Source organism: Pristis pectinata, chromosome 4, assembly GCF_009764475.1.
Source record: "Pristis pectinata isolate sPriPec2 chromosome 4, sPriPec2.1.pri, whole genome shotgun sequence".
Taxonomy (NCBI): Eukaryota; Metazoa; Chordata; class Chondrichthyes; order Rhinopristiformes; family Pristidae; genus Pristis; species Pristis pectinata.
In genome coordinates, this window is record NC_067408.1 from 102,315,965 (window position 1) to 102,334,792 (window position 18,828).

The following is an 18,828-nucleotide window of genomic DNA, read 5'->3' on the forward strand; positions in this document are numbered from 1 at the left end:
CCTCTCCAAGACCTCGCTCTGCCATTGGCTCTGGAGCAGTTGGAGTGGCCTATTGAAGCCCACAACTCTTTTGCAGCTCAGAAGGCGGCTCTCACGTCCTCCCGAGCCCTTGGGCTCCCAGACTACAGTAAGCCCTTCCACCTGTTTGTTCATGAAACGAGAGGTTTCTCCCCCAAGCAGTATTGTCGCAGTGACACGGTGACACCTACCATCCAGTAGCCTATTATAGTACTGGACCTGTAGCCCAAGGTCATCCTGGCTGCCTGAGGTCCATGGCTGCCATGTACCATGCAGTAAACTCATCTCAGACTTTAACTTGAGGCTATCATCCGCCGTACAACACTGAATCCTGCTGACCGAGGATGTAAGGGAACCACACGACTGTGAGGTGGTAATCCAGGCCGCTACTCTTCTGCAACCTGATCTTCAGGGTACTCCGCTGCAAAACCCGGATCTGATCTTTCTAGTCAACAACTCCTCCTCCCGATCCAATACTGGGAACATTCTTAGTGGAAATGCTGTGCGCTCACCTCATTCAACTGAGGAGGCAGCCCATCTCCCGTCCACCTGTTCTGCTCAAGCCACTGAACTCTTCACATTGACAAGGGCCACAAGGGTCTGCATCCTCGCCGCTGGCGCTACCGTAAACATTTACGCACAGACTCCTGTTACGCCTTTGAAGCAGCACACGATTTTGGACAGCTGTGGAAACTATGCAGGTTCCTCACCTCTTTGGGAACCCTGGTACGACATAGTGAATTAATTCCCAATCTCCTTTCTGCTATTCAATTACTTTCTGTGATTGCTGTTGTTAAATGTATGGCTCATACTAACGGAAATGAAGTATCTGAAGGTAATAAAAGAGCTGATTCTGCTGCCAAGGCAACAGCAGTGGACTCTTATGGGCACGTAGTACCCCAATGTGTTCAGGCTGCCCCCTTTCCCACATTGTTGATGAACTTGTGCAATTACAGTGTGACGCAGCAGAGGATGAAAAGACTATGGACTGAAGCACACTGTATGCAAGACTCTAAAGGCCTTTGCTGTCACCCCGATGGTCGGCCTATCGTGCCCTCCGCTCTTCTTCCCTGGCTTGGCCACATGGTACACAATTTGACGCATGCAGGCAAGGGGGGGGCGGATCAGAGGTATGCGCCAGGATTTCCGAACATAGCAGGAAAAGTGGCAGCGAATTGCTTGATCTGCTAAAAACACAACCCGGGAAAGACACCTCACCCTGGGGGCCCTTCGTACATCTACAAATGGACTTTATACAGTTACCTAAATGTATGGGTTATAATTGTTGAAACCAAGGACTGTAGATGCTGGAAGCTAAATGAAAAACACGATGGTGCTGGAGGACCTCAACAGGCCAAGCAGGCGGTCAATGTTTTGGGTCAGGACCCTTCTAAACGTTGACCGCCTGCTTTTCTCCATAGATGCTGCTTGGCCTGCTGAGGTTCTCCAGCATCATCATGTTTTTCGTATGGGTTATAACTATGTATTTGTTATCGTGTGTCTGTTTAGTAGATGGCTACAAGCCTATCCAACTTGTAGAAATGATGCTGTAACTGTTGCTAAAAACTTTTATTATGAGAATTCATTCCTAGGTTTGGAATCCCTGAGAAGATATCAAGTGACAATGGCCCACATTTTACAGGCAAGATGGTACTGGAATTGATGAAAGTTTTACAGTGTAAACACCACTTCACTTGCCCGTACCTCCCACAATCGACTGGGGCGGTCGAGCAACAGAACGTAGTCCTGACAAACAGAATGGCTAAATTATGCGAGGAAACAGGATTAAAGCAGCCAGAGGCACTGCCACTGGCTCTCATGGCAATGCGCTGTGTTCCGAATTGCATGATGGGCCTATCTCCACACGAGATAGCATTAGGACTAGGACATCCCATGTGCTTACCAGATGCTCCTCCCCTTTCTGTCAAACAGATGGACATCCATACTGTGAGTGAAAGCACGTTGCAGTATTGTGTGGCACTAATGCAAACTCTTAAAAGTTTCCATCAACAGATAATTGAAGCTCAGAAGATCATGACGACTATAGAGTGACATACCTACCAGCAGGGAGATTAAGATTTCACGAGTACCCATCGATGGAAAAATTGCCTTGAAGCCCAGTGGGAAGGTCCGTATCATGTGTTGCAGACCATGCATACTGCCATGAAGGTCTAAGGGAAACAGACTTGGGTTCATACATCACATGTCAAACCTGCTGCACCACCGGACCAGGAAGACCCCGAGGACAACAACTAACTAACCGAATTATTTGATCATCATCGTTCGTGGCTTTAAGTAGTCATTATGTGTTTTAGGTCATGGATATTCTATGTGCCTGTCCTTTGCTTAAGCACAGAACCATATTATAGCACTTTCCTACGTCTTAGTTATAAATATGCTCTGTGTTCTAACCAGTCGAGTTGTTGTATGGGTTCTGGAGGGCCCACACATTCAGGCGAGGGAGTGCCAATGTGGCCAGTAGCCCTTAATCATAGCAAACTCCATTCCATCTTCTACTTTGATAATGACGCCAGAGATGAAGGGGGAACAAGAAACTGCGCTGCCCACAAAGATGAGCCGCGCCTTTGCGATTGCTTTGAGGGGTGGTATCAGCCTTCCTATAACGGGTTGCGTAATCTCCGGCGGTGAGATAGCTCCATGAGAGTCAGAGAGAGGTTTGCTATTGTAATACCCAGGGTTTGGGGCCAGACTTAGGCAACAGTACTTGCTTCTTCATCACTGCCAAAACCCCCCCCCCCCCCCGCCCTGTTAATGGTACTTATTAGGTCTGTTCTCCTGGTGCACAAGTAAATAAAGTGGGATTGAGAAACAAGTGCAAGTTGTCAGAGTCCAGTTAATCAGCGATGACAAGGGTTGGGGGATTAATGCAAGTAGAAAACGGGTAGATGGCATTACTTCATATCAAGAACATTTAAGAATCTAAATGTACCAAGAGGATTGGTATAGACAGTGTTACACAAAACCAGCAGGGAAATGGATGCGGCAAGGATGGAATCTTAGTACACCATGGTGACTGCATGAGGAAAGCATGAGGAACAAATATGCAAAGTGTGCATTGCCACAGGTCAGTGCAGAACAAGGTTTAAGAAGCAAGAAGATGGCTTTAAGTTTTGACACTTGCATACGTGCACATTATTGGTATTGGTATATTATTGTCACTTGTACCGAGATAGTGAAAAGCTTGTCTTACAAACCGATCGTACAGGTCAATTCATTACATAGTGCAGTTACATCGAGTTAGTACCAAGTGCATTGATGTAGTACAGGTAAAAACAGTAACAGTACAGAGTAAAGTGTCACAGCTACAGAGAAAGTGCAGTGCAATAAGGTGCAAGGTCACAACAAGGTAGATCGTGAGGTCATAGTCCATCTCACTATATAAAGGAACTGTTCAGTAGTCTTATCACAGTGGAGTAGAAGCTCCACTGTGATAAGACTACTGAACAGTTCCTTTATATAGTGAGATGGATGGTCCTTAAGTCTGGTGGTACGTGCCCTCAGGCACCTGTATCTTCTACCCGATGAAAAAGGAGAGAAGAGAGAATGTCCTGGGTGGGTGGGGTCTTTGATTATGCTGGCTGCTTCACCAAGACAACGAGACGCAAAGACAGAGTCCAAGTTACATTAAGGGTCCAAACTCCAATTAAATGTACATGACATTGGGCCTTACACCAAACATCCACAAAGCAGAGGTCCTCTACAAGCTGTCCCCTGCTGCACAACATCATAGCCCTGCTCCCCAGACATTAAAATATCCAAGGTGAGACATCGGAAAACATGGATTACCTTGATATTTCTGGAGTTACCTCACAGCAAAGGCATACTTTGATGATGAAATTCACCAGTGTATTCAATGTGCCAGTTCAATATTACTCAGTCTGAAAAAATAAAACTGAAGATCAAGAACTCAAACCTGGCAGAAAGCTCATGGTCCACCTGTGACCCTTGCCTTACTGTAGGCTTCAGATGTGCACTTGCTTCCGGGATCTCAAAGATCAAGAGAGATACCACCAACAATCTTTCTGTAAAATTCTCCAAGTCCCTTGGTAGAATCAGCAAACCACTGTCAGCGCCCTATCCCAGGCCAGCATCACCAGCGTTGAGGCTCTGTTCACAGTCAATAGCCCACATTATTTCCATGCCAAACACCAGATAAAATAGACACCATTTTAGATGCTGTCTGAGCAAGTGATTGCCAGCAGAATAGAGGATGAAAAGACTATGGACTGATTTGTAGGAACTCCTGACCCATAATCACTCAAAAATAAAAGGAACATACAAGGTGGCATCAACAATCTTAAATCTCTTTGACAAGAGCACCCAGAAAGAAACCCAAAAACAGAAATAGCACATCACCTCCCACGTCACTACCCACTTGCCTTGTCAAACACCTCTTTAGCATGCAGCAACTTGCATATCCCACACTGGCCTCATCAGCCACCTCAGAACCCACAGAACTGGAGTGTAAGCAAGTTATGTTTGAGTCCAAGCAACTGCCTAAGAACAAGAGCTTAAGGTGAATGAAATAGCCCAAGCAATAAGAATCAGTTACATTTAAGTAGTGCTTAATCAAAATATGATTCAGCAGCCAGAAGTGAGCATCATGACTCAGGAGGAAATAAGTTTTACTTCCATTGCTTCTACAAGGGGGTTGGTTCTGGGAATGTGGTTAATACCAGAAGTGGGAGACAGTTCATTTTTCAGAAACCCTTCATTTCAGAATCAGGTTTATTATCACTGACACATGTCGTGAAATTTGTTGTTTTGTGGCAGCAGTACAGTGCAAGACATAGAAGACATAAAAATTATTATAAGTTACAAAAATAAATAAATAGTGCCAAAGAGGAATAATGAGGTAGTGTTCATGGGCCATTCAGAAGTCTGTTAGCGAAGGGGAAGAAGCAGTACCTGAAATGTTGAGTGTGGGTCTTCAGGCTCCTGTACCTCCTCCCTGATGGTAGTAGCATGAAGAGGGCATTTTCCCCATCCTTCACAGAACATAAACCTCTTTGTAATAGAACTCTCTAGCCAAACAGGTACCTTTTGAAAAGCCTGGTCTGGTTCTGATTCCACTGTCTTGGTTGTTATAAAGAATGAAGTGTGGTTAGGATGACTCAAATGACTTCCAACCATTTTATTTTATTACACTTTTAATGTGGAGAAAATGTAGATCTCTAGAACTATGCAGACTTACTGTCCACCTCCCAGAATGAAATAAAACAGATCATGTTACTCATGGTAACAGTTGGTGAGGACACTTGAATCCTTCTGCACCTTCATGTCAACATAATTAGACAGACATGACCTCTTATCACTTCTGATTGTCCTTCCTCAGTGATGCATAAAGCTGCATTTAACCCACAACTTCCTGACTTGGAGACTTGCAATACTACTAAACGAATGACGATATCTTGACTAAGCAGTGGCATTCTCACCTCACATCAGATATTTGTGAGCATTTGTATAAACCCATCTGTTCAGAAAAAAATATACCAGAATAACAATAGTCAATAAATAAGGTGGATATTTAAATATAGTACAAGTTTGGTGCCACAACAAAGATTTTTTACGAGAGTACGAAGCTGTTCTTAACCAGTACTGCTAGATGTTTGGAGATGGCAATAGGCAAGGTTATCACTTGATCACTGAGAAATACTTCATGCTTCAGCTTAGGTGTGACTTGTAAGTAGAATCTTTTCTGTCCCTGATACTATTAGTACCTTTAGAAATGGAATAAACAAATGACTAATTTGTCTTTTGAATAAATATAAAAGTTTACCAAGCAACAAATATGTATTGATCAGATTATATGCAGGACTTCCCCTACTTTGGGTTACTTTGTATAACCTTAAAATAAAGCACATGGCCATGACTGTTTTGAGAAATGTCAGTCATTTGACAAAGATAAAGGCCCGCACAAGCTGTTTGAGGATGCTTTAGTCATTTCTGTATAATTTGTGCATGAGCATTATTTGTGTTCTACTTCCTTCCTCATACAATGATGAAAAAAAAGAACTTTACATGTTAAGTATTCTCCACTGCAATCCAATTTAAGAGTTTACACTTCCTAGAACTGCATTCTCTCTTTGAACCTGCCTTAGAGAGAGATTGCAATGAGTGGAGTACAGAGAAATCTAGGTACTCCTGTGCATGAATTATTAAAGCTTAGCAGACTAATGCAGCAAGTAGTTAGGAAGGAAAATGGCATATGGGCTTTTGTTGGCTCAGAAAGGGATTGAAGTTTTGAAATAGAGAAGTATTATTATTATTATACAGGGCGTTGGTGAGGCTGCACCTGGAGTTCCGTGTACAATTTTTGTCCCTTTATTTAAGAAAGGATACATTAGCATTGGAGGCAGACCTGAAGAGATTCATTGGGATAATTCCCAGGATGAGTGGGTTGTTCCATCAAGAATGACTAAAAAAGTTGTATCTGTACTATTTGAAGTTTAGAACATTGAGGGGTGATATTGCTGAAACACAAGAGCTCAAGAGGGCATGGCAGGGTAGATGTTTAGATATTTTCACTAGTGGGAGAGTCTTGAACAAGATAACATAGTCACAAGGGACAGTAGTTTAAAACTGAAGTGGTGAATCTCTGGGATTTTCTGCCCCAGAGGGTTGTGGAGGCAAGATCACTAGAGAATTTAAAGAGGAGGAGATACATTTTTGAAAGGTTGGGGAATTGAAGGCTACGGCGAATTGGCACAGAAAAGAAAAATGAGCTCGGGGCAGATAAGCCATGATCCTATTGGTTGGCAGGGTAGGCACCCTTCTCCTGCTCCTAATTTCTCATGTTCCAGCTCTTTTACTGAAAACTTGTGTTCTCTAAAGTTTTACCTTATACTCTAACTTTTATATGCACAGGGTTAGTCTTGGATTCTGTTGTGCCAACTTGTTTTATGGTATTAAGAGTTATGAGTTAAACTACCAAAGTCAATTAAAAATATCAACAAATCAGTCTTTAGCAGAAAATGCAACCATATTTTTTTTATTCACACTAGCAGATCTTCATGGGTATTCTCCCAGCAAGAACAAAAATATTGTTTTGTAAGGACAGGGGATAGATGCCAAACATGCTTAACTGGCCAGTCAAAACCTTTGAGTGATTAGACATGCTCAAAACTATCCATTAAAAATATTAAAGCTAAACCACACTTCTAGACACAAAGAAATTAACCTCAATTAATTCAAATGCATACTGTATTTCCTTGCTGCAATTCTTCTCCATTCAAATGAATAGAGAACCTGCTTCTGGCAATTAGTCAACCAGATTTAACCTGGCGCAGACTTTCAGTCTGATTCCCTTGCATAAATGCCAAGGTGTTACTACTTCATGCTCTGTTACAAGTCTTTACAACCAGCTAAACAATGCAATTGAGAAAAAGCTGGAAGTGTGACCAGCATAGACCGAGACTGGTACTGCGCACTCGTTAGCCATTATAATACAATATGTTTGACACTTAAGGGACATCAAAAATGGTGTGGTTTATCAACACCTCTCTGTTAAAACACAGTTAAAAACAACAGACAGAGCACCTGATACGGACAAAGGCAGTTGATTTGTTGCTCCAGGTCCAGCCCATCATATAAATTGATCTCCACAAACATCTAGGGCTAGGCAATTCCCACAGTCTAGTTGAGCAACATTCTCACATCATCATTTTACAGCCAAAGCCCTAGATAAGTCATTCACAATCCCTGACCACCCCCTCTCCCACCAGCTGGACAGACTTGCCAGAGATGGCAGCACAGTAGCATAGAGTCAGGAAAGAATGCCTTGAAAGTCCTCAGCATTAACTCCAGATGCATCAGGACAAACACAGACAATGAATCAGTATTCAAAGTGGAGGCAGCTAGATCACAGCATGGGGGGACTTCAATGTACACCAGCAAAAGTGGTTTGAGAGCAACATGTTATGCTAAACCCTGAAGGACAGAGCTGTTGGATTGTCTGCAGCATGCAGGGAGCAAACCAAGGGATAAAGCTATTTGACGTCCTCTTCAACAATATAATTGTTACAGATCCAAATGTCTACTATAGCATTGACAGGAGTGAACACCACACAGTGGTGTTCATTGTGGAGACAAAGCCTTGTCGAAACCCCAACGACACCCTGTATTCTAATGAAGCAACCTAATTGGGTTAAATTATATTGGCTCAGAACTGACATGGCAGCTCAGAATTCGGCACCAAGGAGATGGTGTGGACCATTAGCAGAAGAATTGTATTCCATCATAAAACAAAAACAGAAAAATTTCAATGTGGCTAAAAAGTGCCCCCATCATTGTCGACAGGGCTACACACGAACACACATCAGATTCCTGCACCAAGCAAACTACTCCAATTGTGACAGCAAGCATTATCCAAGAGAACAAAGGAAGTTTTCTGGGAACATACTCAAAATGTCCCTGAATAATTGTATCCTCAATAATTTGTAAATCCCTAGCATAAGACTACTCTAACTGGTGGAGAGTGTCCTGGAGGACACCAGGTACTTCTAGCTTCTCTGACAGGAGCATGTAGAGGCCATGCAAGCAACGGAAAGAGCATGCAACAATCCAATCAACCCTTCCGTCTGTGTCAAACTCACTCAATTGTCCCAGCTCTGGCAGAATCTGATAGTACTCAATAGTCACCTCAGAACTGTAGTAGAAGCAATTTATCCTCAATGTGCCTCAGAAGAAGTGATTGATAGCCAGTGCAGACTCAAATGTACTGAAAGGCCTGTTTCAATGTTATCAATGATTCTATAACTCAAATGAGAATCAAGAGAAAATTTTTCTATTAGCTGCAAAAGATATTGGTTACAGCTTCCAGAGGTCAGGATATGGGCCCTCCCCAGCTTACAAACAGCCAACTTGTGCACAGCCCATACATATTAATGAGCATTTGGAGGATCTATGGTCCTACAGAGCTGCAGGCATCTTCAGTCATGTGGGAACTCTGTTTGCTGCCACATTTTTGACTTGAAGATTGTTCGAGTTACAAACAGTGCACAGGAATGGAATCCTGCAGTAACCTGCAGAGGACCTGTATTGTTGCAAAGTTCATCATGGCAGTGTCTTGAGCTCAAATCAGCTTCAACTGCTTTATCAATGATGTTCCTCCCCTCAAGGTTAGAGGTGGGGTGTTTGTTCCAAAAGAAGAAACAGCTCACATCTGCACTTAGCAAGGCCTGGACAACATTCAGACATGGGCTGATAAACAGCAAGTTACATACTCCCACACAGTCAATAACCATCTCCAACGTGGAAGACCAACCACCTACATCTAATGACATCACCATTGCCTTGTCTCTCTCCATCAACATCAGGGGATTCAACAAGAACAAAGAGCTAATTATACCAACTACACCACCATGTGCAGGCCAGAGACTGGGTATCATACAGTGACTCATCCTTTCACACAAAAAAAAGTCAGGAGAGTGATGGAATACTTAATACTTGCTTAGATGAGTGCAGCTTCAACACACAAGCTCACACCATCAAAACAAAAAAGCATACCATTTGATTGCCACACATCTACCACTCTGAGCATTCACTCTGTCCAAATGTATGATGGCTGTGATATGCATTACAGTCACTCACCAAAGTGCGCTGTGGCTACTCAAAGTTTTTTTTTTGAGTAGGACCTCCCAAGCTGTGATCCAATCTTCCACACCAAGAATAGCAGCCACGAGGACACCACCATCAGCAAGTCCCTCTCCAAGTTGCACATCACCCTGACTCCTCCTTCAATGTCATGGAATCCAAATCCTAGAACTTCCAACCCAATAGCATTTTTGGAAGTACCTTCACCAAAAAGACTGCAGTAGTTCAAGACTGCAACTCAACCCTACCTTAAGGATGGTCAATAAACATTGGTCTTACCAACAATGCCCACATCCCACAAGGATTTTTTTTAAAAAAAGCAATCTGGGTTTTCTAACTACACTCATAAGGGCCTTCAGCTCTTCTCTTAATACCCAGAGTTTACTTTTTTAAAAAAAATCTTACTACTTTTAGTTACACGAGAACTGGAGTGAGAAATAGGAGCTACCCAGAGCACAAATTCCCAAGGGCAATCATGCCAAAATAGTAACAGACAACTCTTATAAAAGGGGAAAAGGCAATCTTGGTTATTTTTACATGCAAACCAAGTACATTTAAGAATTTAATGACAATTAAACAAGAAGCTAGTTAATATTCCTTGGCAATGAGTGACATGAGGGAAATACAACTGAAGCTCTTACAGTATCATTACTGACATGCAATCTTAAAAACTATTTACAGAAGAGATAAATTTTTTCAATGGAATGCATTAAACTACGATCCTGAAATTGATCTTCAAAGCACAGGAATTCACTGAAGAACACAATGTACAAATCTGCCCAAAGTGATCATCATGTAATTATTTTGGCTTTCTTTAAAAATATATGGACTTGATTTTAGCATCTCACTTATCTACTACACCAAAATACTTGGTCAAACCAGAGTTCATTATCTGAAATTGGGTAGAAGAGGGTAATAGTAAAAGAAAAAACCTAGGTTTTCCTTGGGTAATCTCATGTTTCAGAAGAATGGAAATGTTGAATCAATTTGGACACTGGGTAAAAGTACAAATCATGCTTTGGATTTATACCTCAAATTACATGCTGAGTGTAGCTGTACATTTTAAAATATTTCCAAATATATTCAAAAGAGAAATTTAATGGAATCACTGAACTAATAGCTATGACTTAGCAGGACTAAGATAGAGCAGAACAGACCATATAATGGTCAAACCCCAAAAACGGTCTTTTATTAGTACCTTGTTATTCCTCTTTAGCACTAATTTATTTTTTGGTAACTTAGAGTAGTAATTCTGTCTTGCACTGTACTGCTGCTACAAAACAACAAATTTCACGATGTATGTCAGTGATAATAAACCTGATTCTGACTGTTAACAAGAGACTAAAACAGAGCACAATTTGTCCAAAACACTGCCATAGATTAAAATTACTTGGGAGTCTCTTGGCTCCATCTATTGGCCATTTGTAGCTAGAGATACTGGTTTCCTAATGAGCCCAAACTACCTGCAAACAAATTAAATAAATTAGACAAACTAAAGCCATTGCTTTCTAAATAGTTTAGAATATGGAGGGCAGATTCTCATTCAGCCATACAAGATCCTTGTAGGGATTTACAGGGTTGATGACAGGAAGCAAGGGCCATATTCAAAGTCATTTAGACTAATGAGAAATTTCTTCAGGAAGCAAGGGCCATATTCAAAGTCATTTAGACTAATGAGAAATTTCTTCACTTGGACGATTGCCCATTTTTGCAATTCTCTGCTTCTTTAAATTGTGGATGCACAGTCAGTTAAGGCTGCAAAATCCTCAAAATTCATCGGTAGGTTAAGTGAATATAAGCATCCTCTCCCAAGCCAACATCCCCACCAATGAGAATTAACTACGCTTGGTCAACTCTGATGGGAAGGCCATGTAATTGCCAAGCCTAACACCAGATTTAAAAAAAACCCTCTATTCTGAGCTCTGTTACAGCAAGAAATTACCCAATGAGCAAAGGAAAATATTTAAGTGTGTCCTCAAAGTGTTGGAGAAAACCAAGAGCAACATTCCCACTGATTCATGGAAATTCCTGGCCCATGACAGCACAAAAATAAAGGCACATTCAAGATAACATTGAGAACAGAGTCCATTCACCAGGAGCACACAGAAAAGGCCAACATAATTAGTGAAAGGAGTGCAGCGCCTCCCAAACTGTTCGCCTATCATGTATCTTCTGTCTCACTTCTGACACAGTCTGTGGGTCCCACATCGGCTTCATCAGCCACCTCAGAACCCACAAAATGGAGTGCAAGTAAGTCAACCTCAGGGAAGGAAGGAAAAGAGAGAAAGAAACAAAAACAATGATATCCAAGACTGAGATGCTTAGATTTTTGGGCAGAAGAGGATCAAGAGATATGGGGATTTCGTAGTAAATTGGGCAACATAAAGAATCATTGTGATCAGATTTATTTGTAGGACAGGAACATATGGGCCAGTTACCCTTCTATTTTTGATGCTCTTTCACTATTTTACAGAACCTTTGCAACCATATTTAATTAATGAATCTGCCCTCCACTACAAGTTCACTACTTAGTTTAAGTTTAAAACTTTTAGCATCTAGTATAGCACTTTTTAAACATAACAAACTACAGTAAATAGAAATACATAAATTATTACTGAACAGTGATTTAAAAATCCTTGTTCTAGATTGAGAATCTAAGTAAACTTTAGCACCACTGCTACAGTTACAAGTAGCACCAATTTTCTAGTTGTTGTATTTAGACAAAAGTGTTTAACCAACTTTAAAAAAAGCTAGATATACACAACAGGCTCACAGTAATACCAACAATTTTTTTTGAAATAATTTACCTATGGATCTCTTTTTTGGATTTCCTGCATTCACAGACATTTTTCTTAATTATTTTCTTGAATTTTTTCCTTTAAATGTTATTACTTTTATTCTGATTTCTCTCTTTTCTTGTTACTTTTATTCTCTCACTTTAAAGTCAGTTTTCTTTCAATTATTTTGTGTCATTGGATATAGATTTGGTATAATGCCAACCAGAAGTATTAAATATGTGCTACAATAGAAGCCATACAAGCCATTCTGTTGATTCCATTGTCTATCTTTATTGGGGGGAAACAACATACCAACAGACTGTGCTAATTATAAATCAAAAAGAATGCAAGACATCATTAACTATTTTGATAAATCTATATTTGATCTGCGAGGGAGGTAAGAATTTCAATAATGACTGAACAAGTTAGTTAACATTTCTCAGGCACTTTTGATGTGGGAGAAATTACATCTCAAATTTATTCCTTAACCATTTCTAATACTTTTAATGTGATTTAGAATGCTTATCCTTTTCACAATTTCATTATGTGCATGCAGCCATTTAGATTCTTCACTTTACAATGGATCTGAAGAACCCCTCAAGATAGCAAATCAACGTGGACTGCTTCAATCCCACGTGCTTTCCAAATCCAACATTTTATACTAAATTAAGAGAAAACCTCAGCATTCCCTCATATCTGTGGCTTGCAGCGCCTCTAACATGAGCCCTGAAAAAAAAATACTGGGCAAAATCCAAAGTCAAAATACCAAACCAGTGTCAGTGTAAAAACTGTGATACCATCTCAATTTGGCAGGGACTAGCAGTGTGTGCAGAGGAGTGAGGCAGGGAACTGAAAGACCAGGGTATTCAGGATCAAAGATTGCCATTCTATATTGAGCTTCTGCCTGCAATATTCTAATCAGCACATTTGATGAAAGCTTTACAGTGGAGCTCTGTGAAAGACTTCTTTAAAATTAGTTTAAGTTCAGATGGAGAAGGGGAATGGTGTTTACTTGTAACACTTCGAAATTTCTTGCCATAATCCAAAGAGGAGAAAGTGAAAACAACAAATGAATTTTTAAGCAGGATCTGGTTCTTTTAAGCAACCTTCCTTACATCACATCCACACAAAAAAAAAGTACAAATAGTCCAGAAAGGCTGCTGCAATGCTTTTTTCTAAAATAAAGAGAGTTTGAAAAGCAGTGTCATAGAGGCAAATAGGTTAAGGATCATTAAAAACACATTGGCACAATATACAGAATATTGCATTGTGTTTGAATTTTGTGGAGAATACTTATCAGATAGTAAGTTGCAAATCATAGGCTTTTCTAAGTAGCCATTAAAAGTAACATGCGTTTTCTTAGTCCACAAAGAGCACTGCAATCATTCAAAGTTGTCAAATGAGGTTTAATTAAAAACCAGGTCACGTTACAAACCCCATCTGACCCATGGTTTGGCAAGACTTATTAAACTCATGAACCAACTCTAGCTCTCAAAATAACTGGACCTATGAATATCTTGCAGGCAGATCTATCTGTTGCTTTTAGCTGGAGTTACAATTTACAATCTTGGTGTTTGACTGAGTTGAGGTTCCATTTTCATATATTCTACATCCCTGAGATGTCTATTTCCATCGCCTCACCAACTTTCAGTTTTGCTTCCTTTAAATTCAACTATCCTATTACATTTACAGCCACCTCCCTTCCAGATTCCAAAAACTCTGCTGGTCTTACACTAACTTGCATCTCTGTTACACCCTTCATCCTATACTCTCCTGGCCAACACTGGTGTTAACCGCAATAACACCAGTTTTAAAATAGTCATCTTTGTTTTATCTTCTTCCATAACCTGCAGACACAAAATGTTTTCTTTTTCCAACCACAGCATTATATTTTCTTTGACGAGTGGTTAGCAGCTTTGCCTTTTTCTAACTGTCCACCCATCCACAATCTCCGTTCTCCTACAGTTGTATCTTCTTGTGCATCTCCAATTTTCATCTACTTCACTATTTGTTTCTTTTCACCATCAGAAGATGCTGTTAGCAGTGGTATTTATGCACCAATGCCTATTTAGTGTTTCACTAGGAACACTCAGCTCCAGATCTCATCACTGCCTTACTCTAAACATTGACCAAAAGAGATGAACTCCAGAGGAAAGGTGATGAAGATTTTGTTTGACATTAAGGCATTGAGTTGTTTTGGTAAAGTCAATGGGTATCAAGAGAAAAATAAATACTGATAATCAATCACAACTTTAACAGAAAATGGCTGGAGTTGTTGGATGCCAGTTATCCCAGCACATGGGCATCACTGTAGAAGTTGATCAGGGCAATGCCCTTGGCCCAACAATTTTCTGCTGCTTCATTAATCACCTTCCTTCCATCATTAGGTCAGAAGGTCCAGACAATGATCATACCCGATTTGAAAGTGTAACCACCTACCCATGGCAATCAAAAAAGTATTATCATTGTTGTGTCTGTCACCATCAAAATTCTGGGACTTGCCATTCAGCAGAAATTCAACCGGATCAGCCATATAAATACAACGACTACAAGGGACAATTAGGAAGGCTGTGTAACACCACGTGTTCCTGGGAGCACCACTGTACTTCATGAAGGAGGCTCACCACCACCTTCTCAAGGGTAATTAAGGATAGGCAATAAAGTCAGCCTTGCCAGCAATGCCCATGCACAAAAACAAACAAAAGAAAACACTGTCTTGTCATTGCATCCTAGGGCTCAGATTTAGGGATGTTTCAATAAACTGCCTTGCTTCTCTAGCTTCCTTGTCCTTTTTAAAATGCTCCTGAAAACTGATCCATCTGTGTTAATATTCTCATCCAACCTGATGTTAAGTTTTGCTTAACACTTCTGTAAAACAGACCTGGAACATTTTACGATGTTAAAATGCTATGTAAATACAAATGGTTTATATTATCTTGTTTACAGCAAATAGACTATTATAGTATTTCTTTCATGATAGATTCAGCTCACTGGTTCATAAATAGCAGGTGACAGTGAACTGTATTTGAAGAATACATCCTGTAACAGGACAGATGAAAAAGATTTTGGTTGCAGGCTGGTGCTGAATCTGCTGTTTCCTTGCTGTAACTTCCATGTATAAAGTCAAGAAAATTTTTTATTTTTTCTTTCTATATGATAAATTGCTAGCATCGAACTACCTATACACAGTGGGTATTGAAGAATTCATAAGTTTACAATTTAGTTTATTCACAAAACTTACCAACATTCCAGCAACTATAGATGCGACGGTATTTCTGCTTTCTCCCCAATCAATACATTCAAATTCTGGCCAGCGAAAATTATCCAGGAACCCTGCCATAGTAAAGTTGCTGTTGAGACCCTCCACTAAATGTTAAAGCAATGACGTCTTCAGCCTTCAAAACCACGTTAGAATCTAACTGAAAGAAAGATACACAATTATTATTGTTTTTTTCCAGACAGCTCTCTACCCCATTTCAATGCTGAACTGAACAATAATCAGACAATGAATGCTGGATTGCTCCAATCTCTAGGAGAGACATTGCCCCAATTCCAGGACACAATGCATACAACATTCTCACTCTCAATAGTGCACCATACATTAATGCTAAAACAGAAAGTGCATCATAAACTTGATTTTTTTTGGGACGACATTCAATATTCATAAATGACGCAGACAGCCAAATTCACAAAGATCAAATAACTGCAGATGCTAGAAACCTGAAACAAACAGAAAAATGCAGAAAACACTCATCATGTTAGGCAGCATCTGTGGAAAGAGAAATGGAATTGATGTCTGACTTGAAATGTTAACCTTTTCTCTTTTCACAAATGCATCCTGACCTGCTGGGTGTTTTCAATATTTTCTGTAACTAAATACATGTTTCACTTTGATGCTTACCATTACTGAAGAGAAGATGAAGTTAGAAACAATAACATTTGGCAGCAGCGTAAAATGACAAATAAGTATTGTGTTTTACTAACAATGTGTATTCTGAATATCGGATGTCAGAATCAGGTTTATTATCACTCACATATGTCATGAAATTTGTTGTTTTGCAGCAGCAGTATAGTGCATGACATAAAGACATAAAAATTAATAGAAGTTACAAAAATAAATAAATGGTGCAAAATAAGAATAACGAGGTAGTGCTCATGGGTTCACAGACTGTTCAGAAATCTGATGGCGGAAGGGAAGGAACTGTTCCTGAAACATTGAGTGTGGGTCTTCAGGCTCCTGTACCTCCTCTCTGACGGTAGTAATGTGAAGAGGGCATGTCCTAGGTGGTGAGGGTCCTTAATGATGGATGCTACCTTCTTGAGGCACTGCCTCTTGAAGATGTCCTCAATGGCGGGAAGGGTTGTGCCCGTGATGGAGCTGGTTGAGTCTACAACCCTCTGCAGCCTTTTTCAATCCTGCACATTGGAGCCTCCATACCAGGTGGTGATAGGCAACCAACCAGAATGCTCTCCACTGTACATCTGTGGAAATTCGCAAGAGTCTTTGGTGGCATACCAAATCTCCTCAAACTCCTAATGAAGTAGAGCCACTGGCGTACCTTCTTCATGATTGCATCAATGTGTTGGGTCCAATATAGATCCTCTGAGATGGTGACGCCCAGGAACTTGAAGCTGCTCACCCTTTCCACCACTGACTCCTCAATGAAGACTGGTGTGTGTTCTCCCGACTTCCCCTTCCTGAAGTCCACAATCAACTCCTTGGTCTTGTTAACGTTGAGAGCAAGGTTGTTGTTGCAACAGCACTCAACCAGCAAATCTCTCTCACTCCTGCATGCCTCCTCATCGCCATCTGAGATTCTGCCAACAACAGTAGTGTCATCAGCGAATTTATAAATTGCGTTTTGAGTTGTGCCTAGCCTGGCTGTGTCATCTCATTGCTGAAAACAACAATGGTCAGTCTGACACAATGAGAATTCTGTGCATTGTCAGAAAGGAAATGACCATCTTCTTCCTGGTCTTCACTCTGCTTTTTGCAAATTAAGCAAATATTCATATTTAAATAAGCTCCACATCAGCTCGTAGATATTGAAGCAAACAAAAGCACTTAATTATTATTATACCATTCCAAATAAGGAAGTCTAATGTTTCAAACACTTCGATTCCTTATGCTTATATACAAGCAGCATTATTCAGATAATGAACAGCTCCAGGCAGGGAAATATTGGAATTGGTTTATTATTGTCACTTGTACCAAGGTACAGTGAAAAGCTTGTCTTGCATACCAATCGTACAGGTCAATTCATTACACAGTGCAGTTATATTGAGTTAGTACAGAGTGCATTGATGTAGTACAGGTAAAAACAATAACAGTACAGAGTAAAAAGTGTAACAGCTACACAGAAAGTGCAGTGCAATAAGGTGCAAGGTCACAACAAGGTAGATCGTGAGGTCAGAGTCCATCTCATCGTATAAGTGAACCATTCAACAGTCTTATCACAGTGGGGTAAAAGCTGTCCTTAAGTCTGGTGGTACGTGCCCGCAGGCTCCTGCATCTTCTACCTGATGGAAGGGGAGAAAAGAGAGAATGACGCGGGTGGGTGGGGTCATTGATTATGCCGGCTGCTTCATCAAGGCAGCAAGAGGTAATAGACAGAGTCCATGGAGGGGAGGCTGGTGTCCATGACGCTCTGGGCTGTGTCCACAACTCTCTGCAGTTTCTTGTGGTCCTGGGCAAAGCAGTTGCTGTACCAAGCCGTGATGCATCCAAATAGGATGCTTTCTAGGGTGCATCGATAAAAGTTGGTGAGTGTCAAAGGGGACAAACTGAATTTCTTTAGCCTCCTGAGGAAGTAGAGGCACTGGTGAGCTTTCTTGGCCATGGCATCTACGTGATTTGACCAGGACAGGCTGCTAGTGATGTTCACATCCCGGAACTTGAAGCTCTCAACCCTCTCGACCTCAGGACCGTTGATGTAGACAGGTGCATGTACACCGCCCCCTTTCTTGAAGTCAATGACCAGCTCTTTTGTTTTGTTGCAGTTGAGGGAAAGGTTGTTGTCATGACACCATTCCACTAAGCTCTCTATCTCCTTCCCATTCTCCGACTCATCGCTGTTTGACATATGGCCTATGACGGTGGTATCATCTGCAAACTTGTAGATGGAGTTAGAGCAGAATCTGGCCATACAGTCATGAGTGTATAGGGAGTAGAGGGCTGAGGACGCAGCCTTGTGGGGCACCAGTGTTGAGAATAATCGTGCCGGAGGTATTGCTGCCTATCCTCACTGTTTGCGGTCTGTTGGTTAGAAAGTCAAGGATCCAGTTACAGAGGGAGGTGTTGAGTCCTAGGTCTTGAAGTTTGGTGACAAGTTTGCTTGGGATTATAGTATTGAAGGCAGAGCTGTAGTCAATAAACAATAGTCTAACATAGGTGTCTTTACTGTCCAGATGCTCCAGA

The 18,828-nt window shown here is 40.9% G+C and overlaps 1 protein-coding gene across 4 annotated transcripts in view; it reads right to left on the minus strand.

Annotated features, from left to right (window-relative positions):
• Positions 1-18,828, minus strand: part of LOC127569451 (transmembrane protein 50B) — a 51,996-nt gene that overhangs the window by 24,166 nt on the left and 9,002 nt on the right. For 2 of the 4 annotated variants that reach the window (XM_052014104.1, XM_052014106.1), the window contains exon 2: positions 15,652-15,829. In XM_052014104.1, coding sequence (XP_051870064.1) covers positions 15,652-15,750 — 99 coding nt within the window. In that variant the 5' untranslated portion in view covers positions 15,751-15,829. The remainder of the gene's footprint in view (positions 1-15,651; positions 15,830-18,828) is intronic. The other 2 variants (XM_052014105.1, XM_052014108.1) reach the window with 1 other exon arrangement.